The following is a 14,916-nucleotide window of genomic DNA, read 5'->3' on the forward strand; positions in this document are numbered from 1 at the left end:
TTGAGCAGAGTACACAAATCAGATCTAAAACTACACAAATTGTGGCACCATGATGGCTTATAATTTATAATACTTAATTCACGCAAAACATTGATACTATGATAACAGTGTGTAAAGTAAACACTCGTTTCTTATCGCACTACTGCCTGGATGTGTACTAAACTCGTAACATGTGCTTGTGCATTACAATTACAATGTATACTCCATTTCAATCTAATAAGAACCTTTCATAAACCAAATAAAGTAGCTTTTCATTTGTTTCAAATCTTTCTCAAATAAATTCATCCTAATTTACTGTACAAGTTTCAAATTAAAAATAGGAAATATTTGTATGGTGGGCCTTACGAGATTAACACAACTCTTAACTGAACATTGGTGGACCTTATGTACAGTCAGCTGCAGAGAAAAGTGACCCCCCTGCACAGAAGTTTGTATGCAAAGGTGCTAAGCGAATAGTATTCCTGAATGTACCGTTTTCTAATAAGGTTTACGAATCGTGGATCTGTGTAGACCCCAAGAAAGAATTATATGCTTTCTTTTTTTACAGTTTCATGCTGTTTTATGATCCATTTGGTTCATTCATCCTGTATAAGGCAACCACATGTTTAAAAACCAATTGCTTTTATTGGTATGGGGAGTGTATACAATACACATACCTACAGCATATAATTGAGAATGATGTTTTACAAATTGCCATCACTCATTCATTTCAAAAGGTATTAACTGCTATACAGATTCATTGTATATTCGACCTTCTTTAACACACTTGATATGAACACAAGATTGGTTTCCTGTTCATGATAATGCCTTTATGTTCAATTTACTCCTTGCACAATCCCACAACCATATACAAAATTATCAGAAAATAATTGTTTAATAACATATTGTTGACTTCACTATTGAATACAACAGTATATTTAAATATAAAAAAAATATTGCCTTATTTCTTTTTGATGTTTGTAGGTACAGCTAGTAGTTAAAGCTAATATCAGAAGCGGTATCATGGTCGCATTTTTATCACCTGTCATGCCATGCGTCACTTACGCACTTAAATATTTGTTAAAATGTGACAGGCATGGTGACAAATGATAAAGAGCCAACCATCTTAGCCCTACAGGTCATACTTTTTGAAAAAAGATTGCCTGATAAGCTCAACTATAAAATTACTTTTAATCAAAGTTAGTTAAGGGTACATTTGCCCTCTAGCTAGTGAGGTACCATTGTACCTCATTCAAAATAATAACAGGTACAATTTTGCAATACTTTGGGTAACATTAAAAAAACTTGTTCACCAAATGTGATTTCTGTGATCTTAACAACAAAACCATTTCATAATAGTTATTACACTTCTGTGTATTATGGCCTGGTTCTGATAAATATGCCTAGCTCTTAACCCCATGTATAGGCCAGCATTTAGCGAAATTAATACATATTATATAAAACATAGAAACTTATCAGTTTGTCTGTAACAATAACCCTTCTAAATGGTAATTACTTTTGTATAATTAACAATAGATAACTAAATATAGAAAAATGAGTAAATGTAGTAAATGCATAATTAACTATTGCAATATCATAAATGATAAAATGTCATGTATATAATTGCACTGGGAGTGTTGTTTTGTTCATACAAAAAGTATCAGTAGCTAAAAATATCATAAATCACACTTTAATACTGTAAAACCTCCCAACTATACTCCAATAGTAGAACTATGGTCCAGGGTTCAAAAGGAAATTTAGTATAAATACCAATCCTTTTGGTTTACTCCAAGTTTTTTCTTCCACTTATAAACATACCTTGTCTTAGAACTACAAAAAATACAGTAAAAGGCACACCTGAACGAAAAAAAAGTACAGTTAATTTTGGACCTTAGTTGGGACTGTTATGAGCTTTGGACTATAGTTTGGAGGTTTTATGGTATTACAATACAAAATAAAGTGAGTCAACAATTTTATTGGAGTTCAACACAATTTGGCTATGTTTTTCCTTATCAGTCAGGATGTAACAATCATCTTTTATTGCCCTGCCAGTTATTCCTTACCTTAAAAAAACTTATTTACATCTGTGGATCAAAACCTTGATCATCATTTAGCACATTTGTGTCATCAATGTCTTCCTTCGCATCATTGTCAAGGATAGGTTCATTAAGCGGTTCATGAGCGTTCAAAGCAGGGCTTAGCTTAGGAGGCTGGGCGGCAGGAGTAACTTTAGATGATACTAAGTTCGCAGCTGGCTTTGTAGCCATAGAAGCTAACGTTGCCTTTAAATTTTCTACCTGCTTCTCCAAATCTTCTATCTTCTTTTTTCTATCAGCTAACTGATCTGTTAAAGTAACTTTTTCTAATCTCAAAGTCTGGATAACACCTTCTTTGCTCAGCTGCAGATTTTTTAAAGACTCGCGCTCCGCAACACACAGCTGCTCGTCCATTTTAGTTCTATTAACTTTAAGTTCCGTTTCTGTTAACTTATGTTTGTAGTCTTTAATGTCGTCAATCAACTTCCCTTTTTCTTTGTCGAGATCATCGAGTTTTGAAACGTAACCGTCTTTTTGTTCAAGAAGCCGCAGGGACTCTTCCATACATGAGGTCTGTTGTTTAGAGCATTCTTGAAGTTGTACGCTCATTTCAGCTACTCTGTTTCGCAACACGGTGAGCATACTTCCACTATTTAATAGTGAAAGGACCAGCAGAATGCACACGGCGAACATCAAGTACATGGGCCAGCGACGCATGTTTTCTATACCCATATTATTTCACCTCTCTTAAAACGAACTATCACACTTAATTAAACTCACAGTAACATAAATAAAAATATTCAATTTATTTATATACCATCAAGTTAAAAAAACGCTACATTATCCAATGAATGAATTGAATGATTGACATTGGCCAATTGATATATGTCTTGACGTTATGCTTGTTGACAGAGGTTGTTATAATTATGTTAAATTTAAACTTGATCTGAACAATATTCCCATTTGACTTATAACATTCATTTCACAAAAGTATCTTAAAGTACGTAGTATAATAAAGCTATTAACACCATAAAACTTGCTCTAATTTGCTAAAATACCTAGTGAGCTATTGAAATGCTTCTTATTCGTAACGTTCTTTGTAAACGCAATTCTTGGTAATCATAGACAAAAACTATTTACTTTTAAATAAAGATGTCTATTGATGATACGGCTGTCATTATTACATTTGAAATTGATGCTGGTATCACCTAATTTGGTCACGTGACCCACTTATCATCTTTCCGAATGCCCATAGACAATCCTTCATCGACTTCTTTGGTTTATAGCCACGAGGTTTTTAGCTATATTTCAATTTATTAGTGAAATAATAAAAATACGCTTCGTTTTCTTTGAACAAAATGCCACCCAGTAATCCTTTGCCGCCCAAAGAAAATGCGCTATTCAAAAGAATTTTGGTAAGTGCAATTGTAAACATATATTTTGGTTCAGTATAGCTTGTCATCCTCGGCGATTATATTGAATTATAAAATAAAGCATATCTTTTGAATGACAACTCAGGGCTTCATGCAATTGTATGGCACTATTATTATTTATTAATACTACCATCTGTTCCTTTAGTAAATGATTCGTATCTTTATTTATATCATATAATAACTGGCCTTGCATCTTCCGAGTGCCTGTATCTAATAATAAATAAGGTTAAATAATATCTAATTACCGCTTATTTTTTCCAGCGTTGCTATGAACATAAACAATATAAAAATGGTTTGAAATTTGCCAAGCAAATCCTCTCCAACCCAAAATTCGGAGAACATGGAGGTGAGTGTTTTTTTACCAATAATTTATGTATAAATAAATGTTCCTAATGGTGGTTAAACATTGTTTTCAGTTATAAATATAAAATCTCACTTAAAATACCTATATTTTTAGTGGAAAACTATTTTGGTCGAGAGGAGTTCAGTGATTCAATTTTTTTTTTCAGAGACCCTGGCAATGAAAGGTTTGACTCTAAACTGCCTGGGACGGAAAGATGAAGCGTATGAATACGTGCGCCGAGGCCTTCGCAATGATCTCAAGTCCCCAGTCTGTTGGCATGTCTATGGCCTCCTGCAGCGGTCCGATAAGAAATATGATGAGGCAATCAAATGTTACCGGAATGCTCTTAAATGGGAAAAGGAGAATATACAGATTCTACGGGATTTATCCCTTCTCCAGATCCAGATGAGAGATTTAGAAGGATACAAGGTATTGTCATTTTGTTATCTACTCATTATAAGGAATGCAATGCTATCTGTGTGAGTTAAGATAATATTTGTTACTAGAACAATTTATGCAACATGATAGTGAACTCAGTTGCACAGTAGAATTTATTTACCTACTACTTATTGATTCAAGACAAGGCTTTAAAACATAGCTGTAAAGACACATTAATGTGGTTTAACCATTGCATATGCGTATCCGAAATGTAACTGTAGCATCTGAGGTGGTTGATAATTTCTATGGATGGCCTCACCTTTAGTCTCTACATGGGGTTCCCATCAATTTTTCATGTGGCTTTGGTTTGCCACATGATTATACTTTATACATGAATTAACTAATTTCTGCCCAAAGTACTTGTTTTTCGGATAGGTTAAAGTATTATTAAGGTAAGGTGGTTATTATACACTTGCCTAGCATCTACCCGCAACTTCATGTGTGTGAAATGATGATTGATAAAAACTTTCCTATGTCCATCTCTGGGCCTAAACTATCTCCATACCAAATTTAATCTAAATCGGTTGAGCAGTTTAATCATGACAAAATATCAGATGGACAGACATAATTCTATAGGTAATATTAGTAGGCATTAAATTCTTAAAATATTATTGTTATTATATGCCAAGCAAGCAGTTTTAAATTTTTTATTAAAATAATTTCAGGACACCCGGTACCAGCTGTTCATGCTCCGACCAACACAGAGGGCTTCCTGGATAGGCTTCGCAATGAGCTATCACCTGCTCGGAGACTACGAGATGGCCAACAGCATTCTCGATGCCTTCCGTACAAACCAAATGAAAGGACCGTATGACTATGAACACTCAGAACTGCTTTTGTACCAAAACATGGTTCTTGCGGAGTCCGGACAGTTTGACAGGGCACTGTCACATCTACACAAGTTCCAGACGCAGATACTTGATAAATTATCAGTGAAAGAAACTAGTGGGGAATATTATTTGAAGTTGAAGAGGTTTGTAATTTTTTCTTGTCCATCTATCCATCTTATTTTAGTTCATCTTGTACAGATGTAGTGCATAATTATTTTCCATCTTATTTTCACGGAAACTTACGACCGTGTCTTGCTAATTCAGTCAGTCTCGGTACAAAAAGTACACATTACAAATACAAATATAAAATACAAATACAAATAATTTATTGAGAAAAGTATAGTACAGTGGTTGTTCTTAAAGACTGAATGTATACAGAGACAAGTGGTTTACAAATGCCTGAACTAGGATTCCCTGTGTTTCAGGCAGCGAAGGACAATATTAATTATTCACTTAGTTATAAACTATATGTATTACACAATATAACTGTAATCACCTTAACAAAGAGAAGTACGTTCTTAAGTATTAAACATCACAGTACAGTAATCATAGTAATCATTTTACGACTATTAGTAGGTTCATTTTTTGAAGGGCGCGTCAAAGAGTGTTCTTACATCAAGCATAGCTAAGTGGGTATAAGTCTAGTATTGCATTTAACCTGTTGTACAAAAATGGGCCCAAAAAGACAAAAAATCTAGATGAAAAAACAATGAATTGACTGAACCAACATGACAAATAGGAATGTTTCCGAGAAAATACGATGGCAAACAATTATGCACTACATCTGTAGGTTGGTAGGTGTTTATATACAGTTAAAACCCTTAGACATGCAATACGTAGCACTACCAAATTAGCACAACAATGCCAGTTTTGTTTAGAATGTTATTGTTAATATTTATTAAGGACCTATGTGCCGTTTTGATCTACATTGCATTAAATAGAATTGAATAGAAAGTTTGTAGTGTGAGATGAAGTGTACAATTGTATGACTTACATACACTATTACACCTTTGCTGCGGCAAGTAGTGTAACTCGAAATTAACAACTTCATGGGGCCTTTTGACCTGCATTTAATGAGTTAGGGTTTTGAGTTGTATATCCCTGGATGCTTTGTATTGTAGCTTTATTGTTGCCCTTTTGCTCTCAGGGGTCATAAGGGCCTGGGTGATTCAAATCCTGATTAATCCGAGACTTGGACTTTTAGTACTTTTGTATGGGTTATCAGTTCAAGTAAAGTTCAAGAGGAAACATGCATTTATCTAACAGAATTTTATTAACCTCCTATTTTAAATTATGCACACAAACCCCACAGCCTATTCCGTTTAGTTCATTGCTAAAGAAAGTTTAAAAACTTTACAATAAATAAATAAATAATATTTAAACAGAATTATAATGAATGTTCCAGATTTAAAGAGGCGGAGGCAGTTTATGAAGACTTACTAAAGAGGAACCCTGAAAATGTGATGTATTATCAGAAACTTATAGAAGCTAAACAACTTAGTGATCCTGATGAAAAAGTGGCCTTCTTCGATGTATATAAGTAAGTTGAAATCAGTCTTTAACCTTTTAACCGCCGTAGACTGATATATAAGTCATACAAAATCGGGCTCATTTCGCCGCGGTCTGATAAATAAGACAAATCTTCGTATAACTTCGTACCGCCGGCGACAGGAGCACGCTCGATGAAAAATTCTATGGCGGTTAAAAGGTTAATATTTATATCTGTTGTTAGAAATATTGATTTAATTCAAGTACATTTATTGATTCAGTTTTAATATCACATTAAATAGAGTGGATGTACCAAACAACAAAAAACAAAATTGAAATCTAGCAGATTACTGATGTACTAGAATATTAAATATTCGTAATTGTATACTCTGCAAGAGAAGGGCTGGCATACATCAGGTGGCCAGGTTAACGAATAAACATATTCATTTAATTAATAGAAAAAATACATCTCCTTATTTCTCATTTCTAAAAGGAATGTGTTAAGTAAACCTTTGTAATTTTTACCCTTTGAACGTCACGCCTAAAGTCCCCATATTATGAACTTTCTCAAAGCTCAAAGTTAAGTAAACTTTAGTTACTTTTATTAACCCTTTGGACACCAAGCCTCTTGTGCGCGGCGCGTCATCCTGACCCTTGTCGGAATTCACGTAACGTCATTGGCGGTCAAAGGCTTAAACACTTTCGATATGTCGACATTTTCGACGTAGAAAAAGAAATACACTCGTCTAAAGTGTCATTCTATAGAACTTGCTAACTATGTAAACAAACCGCTATATTGAAACCAGGGATGTTGCGGATGCAGATTTTTTGACATCCGCGGACGCGGATGCGGATATTTAAAGCCTCACATCCGCGGATTCGGATGTCAAGATTTGGTACTTAAAAAACGTCAAATTTTACATTTTTAGCATTTTTTATTAAAAAAAAACGAAACGTTTAGTATTTGAGCAAGAATATAGGTGCGTTTTATTTAATAAACAGTAACTTGGCCGACTTTTCGGGATCTAGACGATTTCGTTATATATAATGACAAAATTACCTAGCACTTGCGCCGCCGGCGCCGCCGCTAATACGTTCCTGTTACCGACTTGGTCGACATCCGCATCATGCGGATGCTCCGCATCGATTTTACGCGGATGCGGATGCTCCGCATCGATTTTACGCGGATGCGGATGCGAATATTCGCAACATCCCTGATTGAAACTGTCACTGAATGATGATTTCAGTATGGCGGCTTGTTGACATAGTTAGCAAGTTCCATAGAATGACACTTTAACGCATCATACATCGTTTCCAGGAAAGAGTATCCCAAAGCAATAGCGCCTCGGCGGCTGCAGCTGTCGGAGGCGGGCTCGGCGGCCGTGTTCGCGCGGCTGGTGGACGAGTACCTGCGCCACGGCCTGCACAAGGGCATCCCGCCGCTCTTCGTCGACATTAGGTAACAATACACCATCCGTTGGATCTTACTTACATATTTACTCCATTGGCTCAGTAACCTAAAATGAGACTTGGCCTCCAACACAAGACAGCGCCACTTTCCCCGGCCCTGCGCAACTTCTCGCCAATCGTTGACTCGCAGTTCGCGCAGAACGCAGATCCGCCTCCACCATGTTGCTCCAGCGATACCTGCGATATCCTACAACGATATCCTAGACAGAACGTCGGTGTACACTCTTTTCCCATTCCGATCTTTATTCATTCTCTCCAGATTTTTGAAATGCTTATTCAATAATACTATAAAGCGACCTTCAACGCACCAGTCGTTAACAGCACGCACCGGCGTAACAACGCTAGGGTTGGCCACCGTGCCCACCGTAGAAACCTCGGAAGCAAATGTTTTGACGGATTATAATGGATTCATATTTATTCAATGCTTGTATGATAGTCAAATATGATAGAACTGGAAATCATTTTTGTTACATAAATAAGATGGAGCTAAACAAAAACATCCTTTATTTTCAGATCGTTATACGCAGACAAAAGCAAAGCGGAAACGATAGAAAACCTAGTACTGCAATACATAGAGAATTTATCCAAAACCGGCACATTCAGTTCCGAGCCGAGCGAAGCGAAACAGCCGGCCAGCGCTCTTCTATGGGCGTACTACTACGCCGCTCAGCACTTCGATTATAAGAAGGATACGGACCGGGCTTTGAAGTATATTGACGCCGCGATAGAACACACGCCAACGTTGATCGAGCTGTTTATTGTTAAAGGAAGGATATATAAGGTTGGTTAATAGCCTTTTTTATAGAATCCATATTTCTTGTTTAGTTAGAATTTTGGAATATTTTGCCTAAGGTCGAGGCAAATTACAAAAACTTTAAAAATGCTTTTAGTATTATCAGCTTCGATCGCTGTTCAGTTGTTCATGTATAGTGGTCGACGACGCCAGAGTCGCGTTTACAGTCTCCTACGTCCTAGTGTTTAAGCGATTTACGAAGTGTTGTTAAGTTTACTAGTAAAATGAATAGTAAGGAGTATGCTATCTCATTCTAACGTCTCGACCATTACCGACCCGAGCGTGCATGGCCCGTGTACTTGGAGCGCGCGTTTCTTGCCCCTCAGGTGAAAGTGCCGTATTTTCTATGATTTTTTTGAAATGTAAAAATGTTGAATGTTTCAGCACGCCGGCGACCCGGTGTCGGCGTACCAGTGGCTGGAGGAGGCGCAGGCCATGGACACGGCGGACCGCTACGTGAACAGCAAGTGCGCGCGCTACATGCTGCGCGCCGGACACGTGGCGCGCGCCGAGGAGATGTGCGCCAAGTTCACCAGAGAAGGTATACCTACTATACAGGTATACGTACCAGTGGCTGGAGGAGGCGCAGGCCATGGACACGGCGGACCGCTACGTGAACAGCAAGTGCGCGCGCTACATGCTGCGCGCCGGACACGTGGCGCGCGCCGAGGAGATGTGCGCCAAGTTCACCAGAGAAGGTATACCTACTATACAGGTATACGTACCAGTGGCTGGAGGAGGCGCAGGCCATGGACACGGCGGACCGCTACGTGAACAGCAAGTGCGCGCGCTACATGCTGCGCGCCGGACACGTGGCGCGCGCCGAGGAGATGTGCGCCAAGTTCACCAGAGAAGGTATACCTACTATACAGGTATACGTACCAGTGGCTGGAGGAGGCGCAGGCCATGGACACGGCGGACCGCTACGTGAACAGCAAGTGCGCGCGCTACATGCTGCGCGCCGGACACGTGGCGCGCGCCGAGGAGATGTGCGCCAAGTTCACCAGAGAAGGTATACCTACTATACAGGTATACGTACCAGTGGCTGGAGGAGGCGCAGGCCATGGACACGGCGGACCGCTACGTGAACAGCAAGTGCGCGCGCTACATGCTGCGCGCCGGACACGTGGCGCGCGCCGAGGAGATGTGCGCCAAGTTCACCAGAGAAGGTATACCTACTATACAGGTATACGTACCAGTGGCTGGAGGAGGCGCAGGCCATGGACACGGCGGACCGCTACGTGAACAGCAAGTGCGCGCGCTACATGCTGCGCGCCGGACACGTGGCGCGCGCCGAGGAGATGTGCGCCAAGTTCACCAGAGAAGGTATACCTACTATACAGGTATACGTACCAGTGGCTGGAGGAGGCGCAGGCCATGGACACGGCGGACCGCTACGTGAACAGCAAGTGCGCGCGCTACATGCTGCGCGCCGGACACGTGGCGCGCGCCGAGGAGATGTGCGCCAAGTTCACCAGAGAAGGTATACCTACTATACAGGTATACGTACCAGTGGCTGGAGGAGGCGCAGGCCATGGACACGGCGGACCGCTACGTGAACAGCAAGTGCGCGCGCTACATGCTGCGCGCCGGACACGTGGCGCGCGCCGAGGAGATGTGCGCCAAGTTCACCAGAGAAGGTATACCTACTATACAGGTATACGTACCAGTGGCTGGAGGAGGCGCAGGCCATGGACACGGCGGACCGCTACGTGAACAGCAAGTGCGCGCGCTACATGCTGCGCGCCGGACACGTGGCGCGCGCCGAGGAGATGTGCGCCAAGTTCACCAGAGAAGGTATACCTACTATACAGGTATACGTACCAGTGGCTGGAGGAGGCGCAGGCCATGGACACGGCGGACCGCTACGTGAACAGCAAGTGCGCGCGCTACATGCTGCGCGCCGGACACGTGGCGCGCGCCGAGGAGATGTGCGCCAAGTTCACCAGAGAAGGTATACCTACTATACAGGTATACGTACCAGTGGCTGGAGGAGGCGCAGGCCATGGACACGGCGGACCGCTACGTGAACAGCAAGTGCGCGCGCTACATGCTGCGCGCCGGACACGTGGCGCGCGCCGAGGAGATGTGCGCCAAGTTCACCAGAGAAGGTATATTGGGTTTGTAGAACAGTCAGCAGCAGAAGTTGCTAAACGGGCGAGGTGTTCAAAATTACCTTGACACGCTCTTATTCTCTTATCAATAATCAATAAAGTTCATTTTGAACACCTAGCCCGCTTAGCAACTTCTGCTGCTGACTGAACATATGCTTGGTTCAGAGAGCTACGCATCCTTGCCCATCTCTGGTGGCAATGCAGCCTAAGGACCATCGGGAGTTAGAACAAAGGGATTCGTCACTCAGAACTAGAGCTGGCGGGTCGGGCTGAAACTATAAGGAATGTGCCAGATGAGACTTTTTGTCAGAGGTGGAGGTAATCCTCATTGGATACTGCCGGCCCGGTATCCGGCAGCATGCCCGACTCGGCTGCGTTGGAGATTTTCCTCCCAGCCGCCTACGGACTAAACCCCTCCACCCTGTAAAGTGTTTTTCACCTCAGCAGCTCGAACAAGGGTACTTTGCTTCTTAAAAACAGTGAGCAAAATGCGATTTTGCTCACTGAGTCATTTTGTCTCACTCAGTGACCAAAATCGCATTTTGCTCACTGTGTGTGTCTCACTCAGTGAGCAAAATGCGATTTTGCTCACTGAGTGAGACAAAATGACATTCAAGTGACCTTTATAGTCAAATGTCATTTCAACATGCGGGGTCTAATACAAGTTCGATATACTTGGGTTCTATTATCTCTGTCCCTCTAGGTATGTTCTCACTGCTTAGGGTGAAAAATTTTGTGTACTACACGAGATCAAAGTTATTTACATCTCGTGCGCTTTTGAATCCCTTACTACGCTCAAGATTCTAAATTAGATTCACTCGCTACGCTCGTGAATCTATTATAGAATCTTTCGCTTGCACGGGACTCAAAATAAGCACTCGAAGAAATATCAAACTTTGATCTCTTGTTGTACTATTGTTGCCAGAAACTCGGCGCTATCGGTATACGCGTTATTCCTGGGTGTGTAGTTGTGTGATCTGGGAAAGATTTGAGTGTAGAGTACGTGATGAATTGTGAAGTGTTATGTGTGTGTTGAATGTTTACCGAATTCATTAGACTGTTTCATGAGATTGTTTATGCCATGGGCAGGACTAAAACAATCAGTATGTTGCATGGGAGGACTAGGACTAAAGGCAAATGCCGGATAAAATAAAATAATACAGAAAATATAGCAAGTAGAGGTAAACAAAAGGAGAATAGGGATAAAAGTAAAATGTATTCTTCAGGAAGGGCTAGAAGATATCTCCAGGGCTAATGTGTGATTAACTAAAAGTTTGTGCACCGCAACGAACAGATTTATAGCTAAAGAGCATTGGTAGAGCTGAGCAGAAAAGCTAAACCAAGAGTGGAGAAAAAAATAAACAATTTTCTTTGCATTTGGCTGTGCTTGCCTACCATTTATATTTTCCCAGAAAAAAAAGACCGTTTTGTATTACTGTGTATTAAGTTTTATTCTGGTTCTCCACACAAAACGTCTTAATTTTTTTTACAGGTGTACCAGCCACAGAAAACCTGAACGAAATGCAGTGTATGTGGTTCCAAACGGAAGCCGCGGCCGCCTACCAGCGCGCCAGGCAGTGGGGCGAGGCGCTCAAGAAGGCACATGAGGTTGACAGGGTGAGTGGATAACTAATTACTCGTTGTACAGACACCATCAGATATATCGGAGCGGCCGAGGTGTTCACAATATCTGAACACGTACTCTAAAGATCGGTTTTCCTAGGATAGCGGTGCCGTCATATAACGGCCGTCTCCATACTAAATAATACGGCTAAATATGGATGTCGTGGTATTTGTATGGAGACGACCGCTATATGACGACACCACTATCCTAGGAAACTAGAGCATAACGCCTTGACTGACTTGACATAAGGCGCGTTGTGAGGACCTCGGCCGCTCCGATATATCTGATGGCGACTGTACATGCTTTATTGGCAGGGTCGCCCTGTAAATGTCTTCTTGAAAACAGTTTTGATCTTCATAATTTTGACTGAAATATTTAGTTTTGATTTTGGATTTAAATGCGATCGGACCACAGTAATGAATAATATCTGGCTCTGGGATATTGATTTTTAACGTATAAAAACGTAGAATAGTAAACCCCCCCCCCCCCCGTAGTAAGCCCCGCGCCCCGCGCCGCGCCGCGCCGCGCGTGGAACCATTCACTGTCGGTGTTTCGACGCGCGGCAAAGGAATGTTCGCGCGCAGTTGGGACTGATGTGTATATATTTCAGTTGGCTCGCGCGGCCGCATACGTGGATAATGAAAAGTGTCGTACTTTAATTAAATTATACGGCACTAAACAGTTTCTATGGAACAGTTAATGTAGTGATTATCGCAGCATATAATTTTTCTATTTGGCTATACTTTGTTCCGAATAATTAATTTTTGTAATATAATGTGGTCGATCGTCGGATCGCCTGCCGCGCGCGGCGGCCGCGCTATAGTTCAAGATGGTGGCAAAATTGGCTCGCGAGCCAAAATACAGGTTTGCCGCGGTCGAACATTGCTCGCGCGGCCGCCGCGCGATATGGAGACGGGGCTTTTAGGTACAGACTATAATTTTGACCCTGATTTCGTATTTATGTGGGCCTGGTTTTCATATCAGAAATTTTAACATAATGTTCTCCCCTTCCAGCACTTCTCCGAAATAATGGAGGATCAATTCGACTTCCACTCGTACTGCATGCGCAAGATGACGCTCCGCTCGTACGTGGGGCTGCTGCGGCTGGAGGACGTGCTGCGCGCGCACCCCTTCTACTTCCGCGCCGCGCGCGCCGCCATCTCCGTGTACCTGCGCCTCTACGCCTGCCCGCTGCAGGACAACGTGCAGCCGCAGGAGCCCGATACAGGTATGACTACATTTTCAACCTTTTACGTGAAGCGATTCACTAAAGGGATTTCCACATACAGTAGCCACATGTACAGTCGGCATCAATAGCAGCGGATGGAACAACGCGCCAAAAGTATCTGCCACCCGGGAATACTTTTGCAAATAGGGACGTATCTCTACAGTTCGCGTTCAAAAACGGTTACAGTCTATTTGTTCTAGATATAGAGAAATATCCCTAGAGCAGGCATTCCCAACCTTTTACCTTTTTTCGCGCCGATATCGCCGCGTATCTCCGCTTTATGCTGGCCCGCTACAGGATAATTAACAGCCACAGGAGCCCGGTTCAGGTATCAGCTATATGTTTGTTGACCTTTCTCACGACACGACCCGCCACGGTGTGAAAACGATAATATCTATATTCCACAGAGGTGAGGGTTACGGAAAGTCTCCAGAAAATTTGAAAAGATTACGGAAATTTACCGGAGGATTGAAATATAAATAAATGAAGTCTTTACTTTAAAATATGTAGAAAATATGAAAATTTTTCGAAATATTTCAATGTAAAAAATTCCGCAATATTTACAACTTTCTGATATCACCTCAATATTATCATCGATCTTATCTATCTTATCATCATTACCACATCAGCCTAAACACTTTTACTGTTGGGCATAGGCTTCCCCAAGGATTTTTACAACCCTACCCTTAGTACGCTACCCTCATCCATTCAGTCTTGAGTTTTTAACCAGATCACCGGCCCATAATGTTTGTCTACATTATATCTATCTATTTATTATTTAGTCTTAACTCACCATTATAAAAAACGGAAGGGTACAATAGAGCGCGACAAAACCACCGTGAAGCCAAATAGAGCGAGACATTTGAAAAGTTCTAAATCTAGACTACTCATGTAACATAAAATGCGTGAAGATAATAATAACTGACGGAAATGGATGGTCTATAAAAAACCGGACAAGTGCGAGTTGGACTCGCCCACCGAGGGTACCGTAGTTTTTAGTATTTGTTGTTATAGCGGCAACAGAAATACATCATCTGTGGAAATTTCAACTGTCTAGCTGTCGCGGTCCATGAGATACAGCCTAGTGACAGACAGACGGACAGACGGACAGATGGACAGACGGACAGCGGAGTCTTAGTA

At 41.3% G+C, this 14,916-nt stretch overlaps 2 protein-coding genes across 3 annotated transcripts in view; one reads left to right on the forward strand and one right to left on the reverse strand.

The window, feature by feature from the left end:
* Positions 1-2,867, reverse strand: part of LOC134794933 (uncharacterized) — a 178,303-nt gene extending 175,436 nt beyond the window's left edge. The window contains exon 1 of one of the 2 annotated variants that reach the window (XM_063766798.1): positions 296-2,867. In XM_063766798.1, coding sequence (XP_063622868.1) covers positions 2,058-2,747 — 690 coding nt within the window. In that variant the 5' untranslated portion in view covers positions 2,748-2,867 and the 3' untranslated portion in view covers positions 296-2,057. The other variant, XM_063766797.1, reaches the window with a different exon arrangement.
* A 310-nt stretch (positions 2,868-3,177) lies between these two features.
* Positions 3,178-14,916, forward strand: part of LOC134794959 (N-alpha-acetyltransferase 15, NatA auxiliary subunit) — a 104,974-nt gene continuing 93,235 nt past the window's right edge. Inside the window, exons 1-10 of the mRNA XM_063766832.1 lie at positions 3,178-3,430; positions 3,710-3,794; positions 3,958-4,220; positions 4,895-5,202; positions 6,465-6,599; positions 7,866-8,006; positions 8,531-8,798; positions 9,195-9,351; positions 12,417-12,541; positions 13,563-13,776. Coding sequence (XP_063622902.1) covers positions 3,374-3,430; positions 3,710-3,794; positions 3,958-4,220; positions 4,895-5,202; positions 6,465-6,599; positions 7,866-8,006; positions 8,531-8,798; positions 9,195-9,351; positions 12,417-12,541; positions 13,563-13,776 — 1,753 coding nt within the window. The 5' untranslated portion in view covers positions 3,178-3,373. The remainder of the gene's footprint in view (positions 3,431-3,709; positions 3,795-3,957; positions 4,221-4,894; positions 5,203-6,464; positions 6,600-7,865; positions 8,007-8,530; positions 8,799-9,194; positions 9,352-12,416; positions 12,542-13,562; positions 13,777-14,916) is intronic.

The sequence above is a fragment of the Cydia splendana genome, chromosome 11 (genome assembly GCF_910591565.1).
Source record: "Cydia splendana chromosome 11, ilCydSple1.2, whole genome shotgun sequence".
NCBI lineage: Eukaryota > Metazoa > Arthropoda > Insecta > Lepidoptera > Tortricidae > Cydia > Cydia splendana.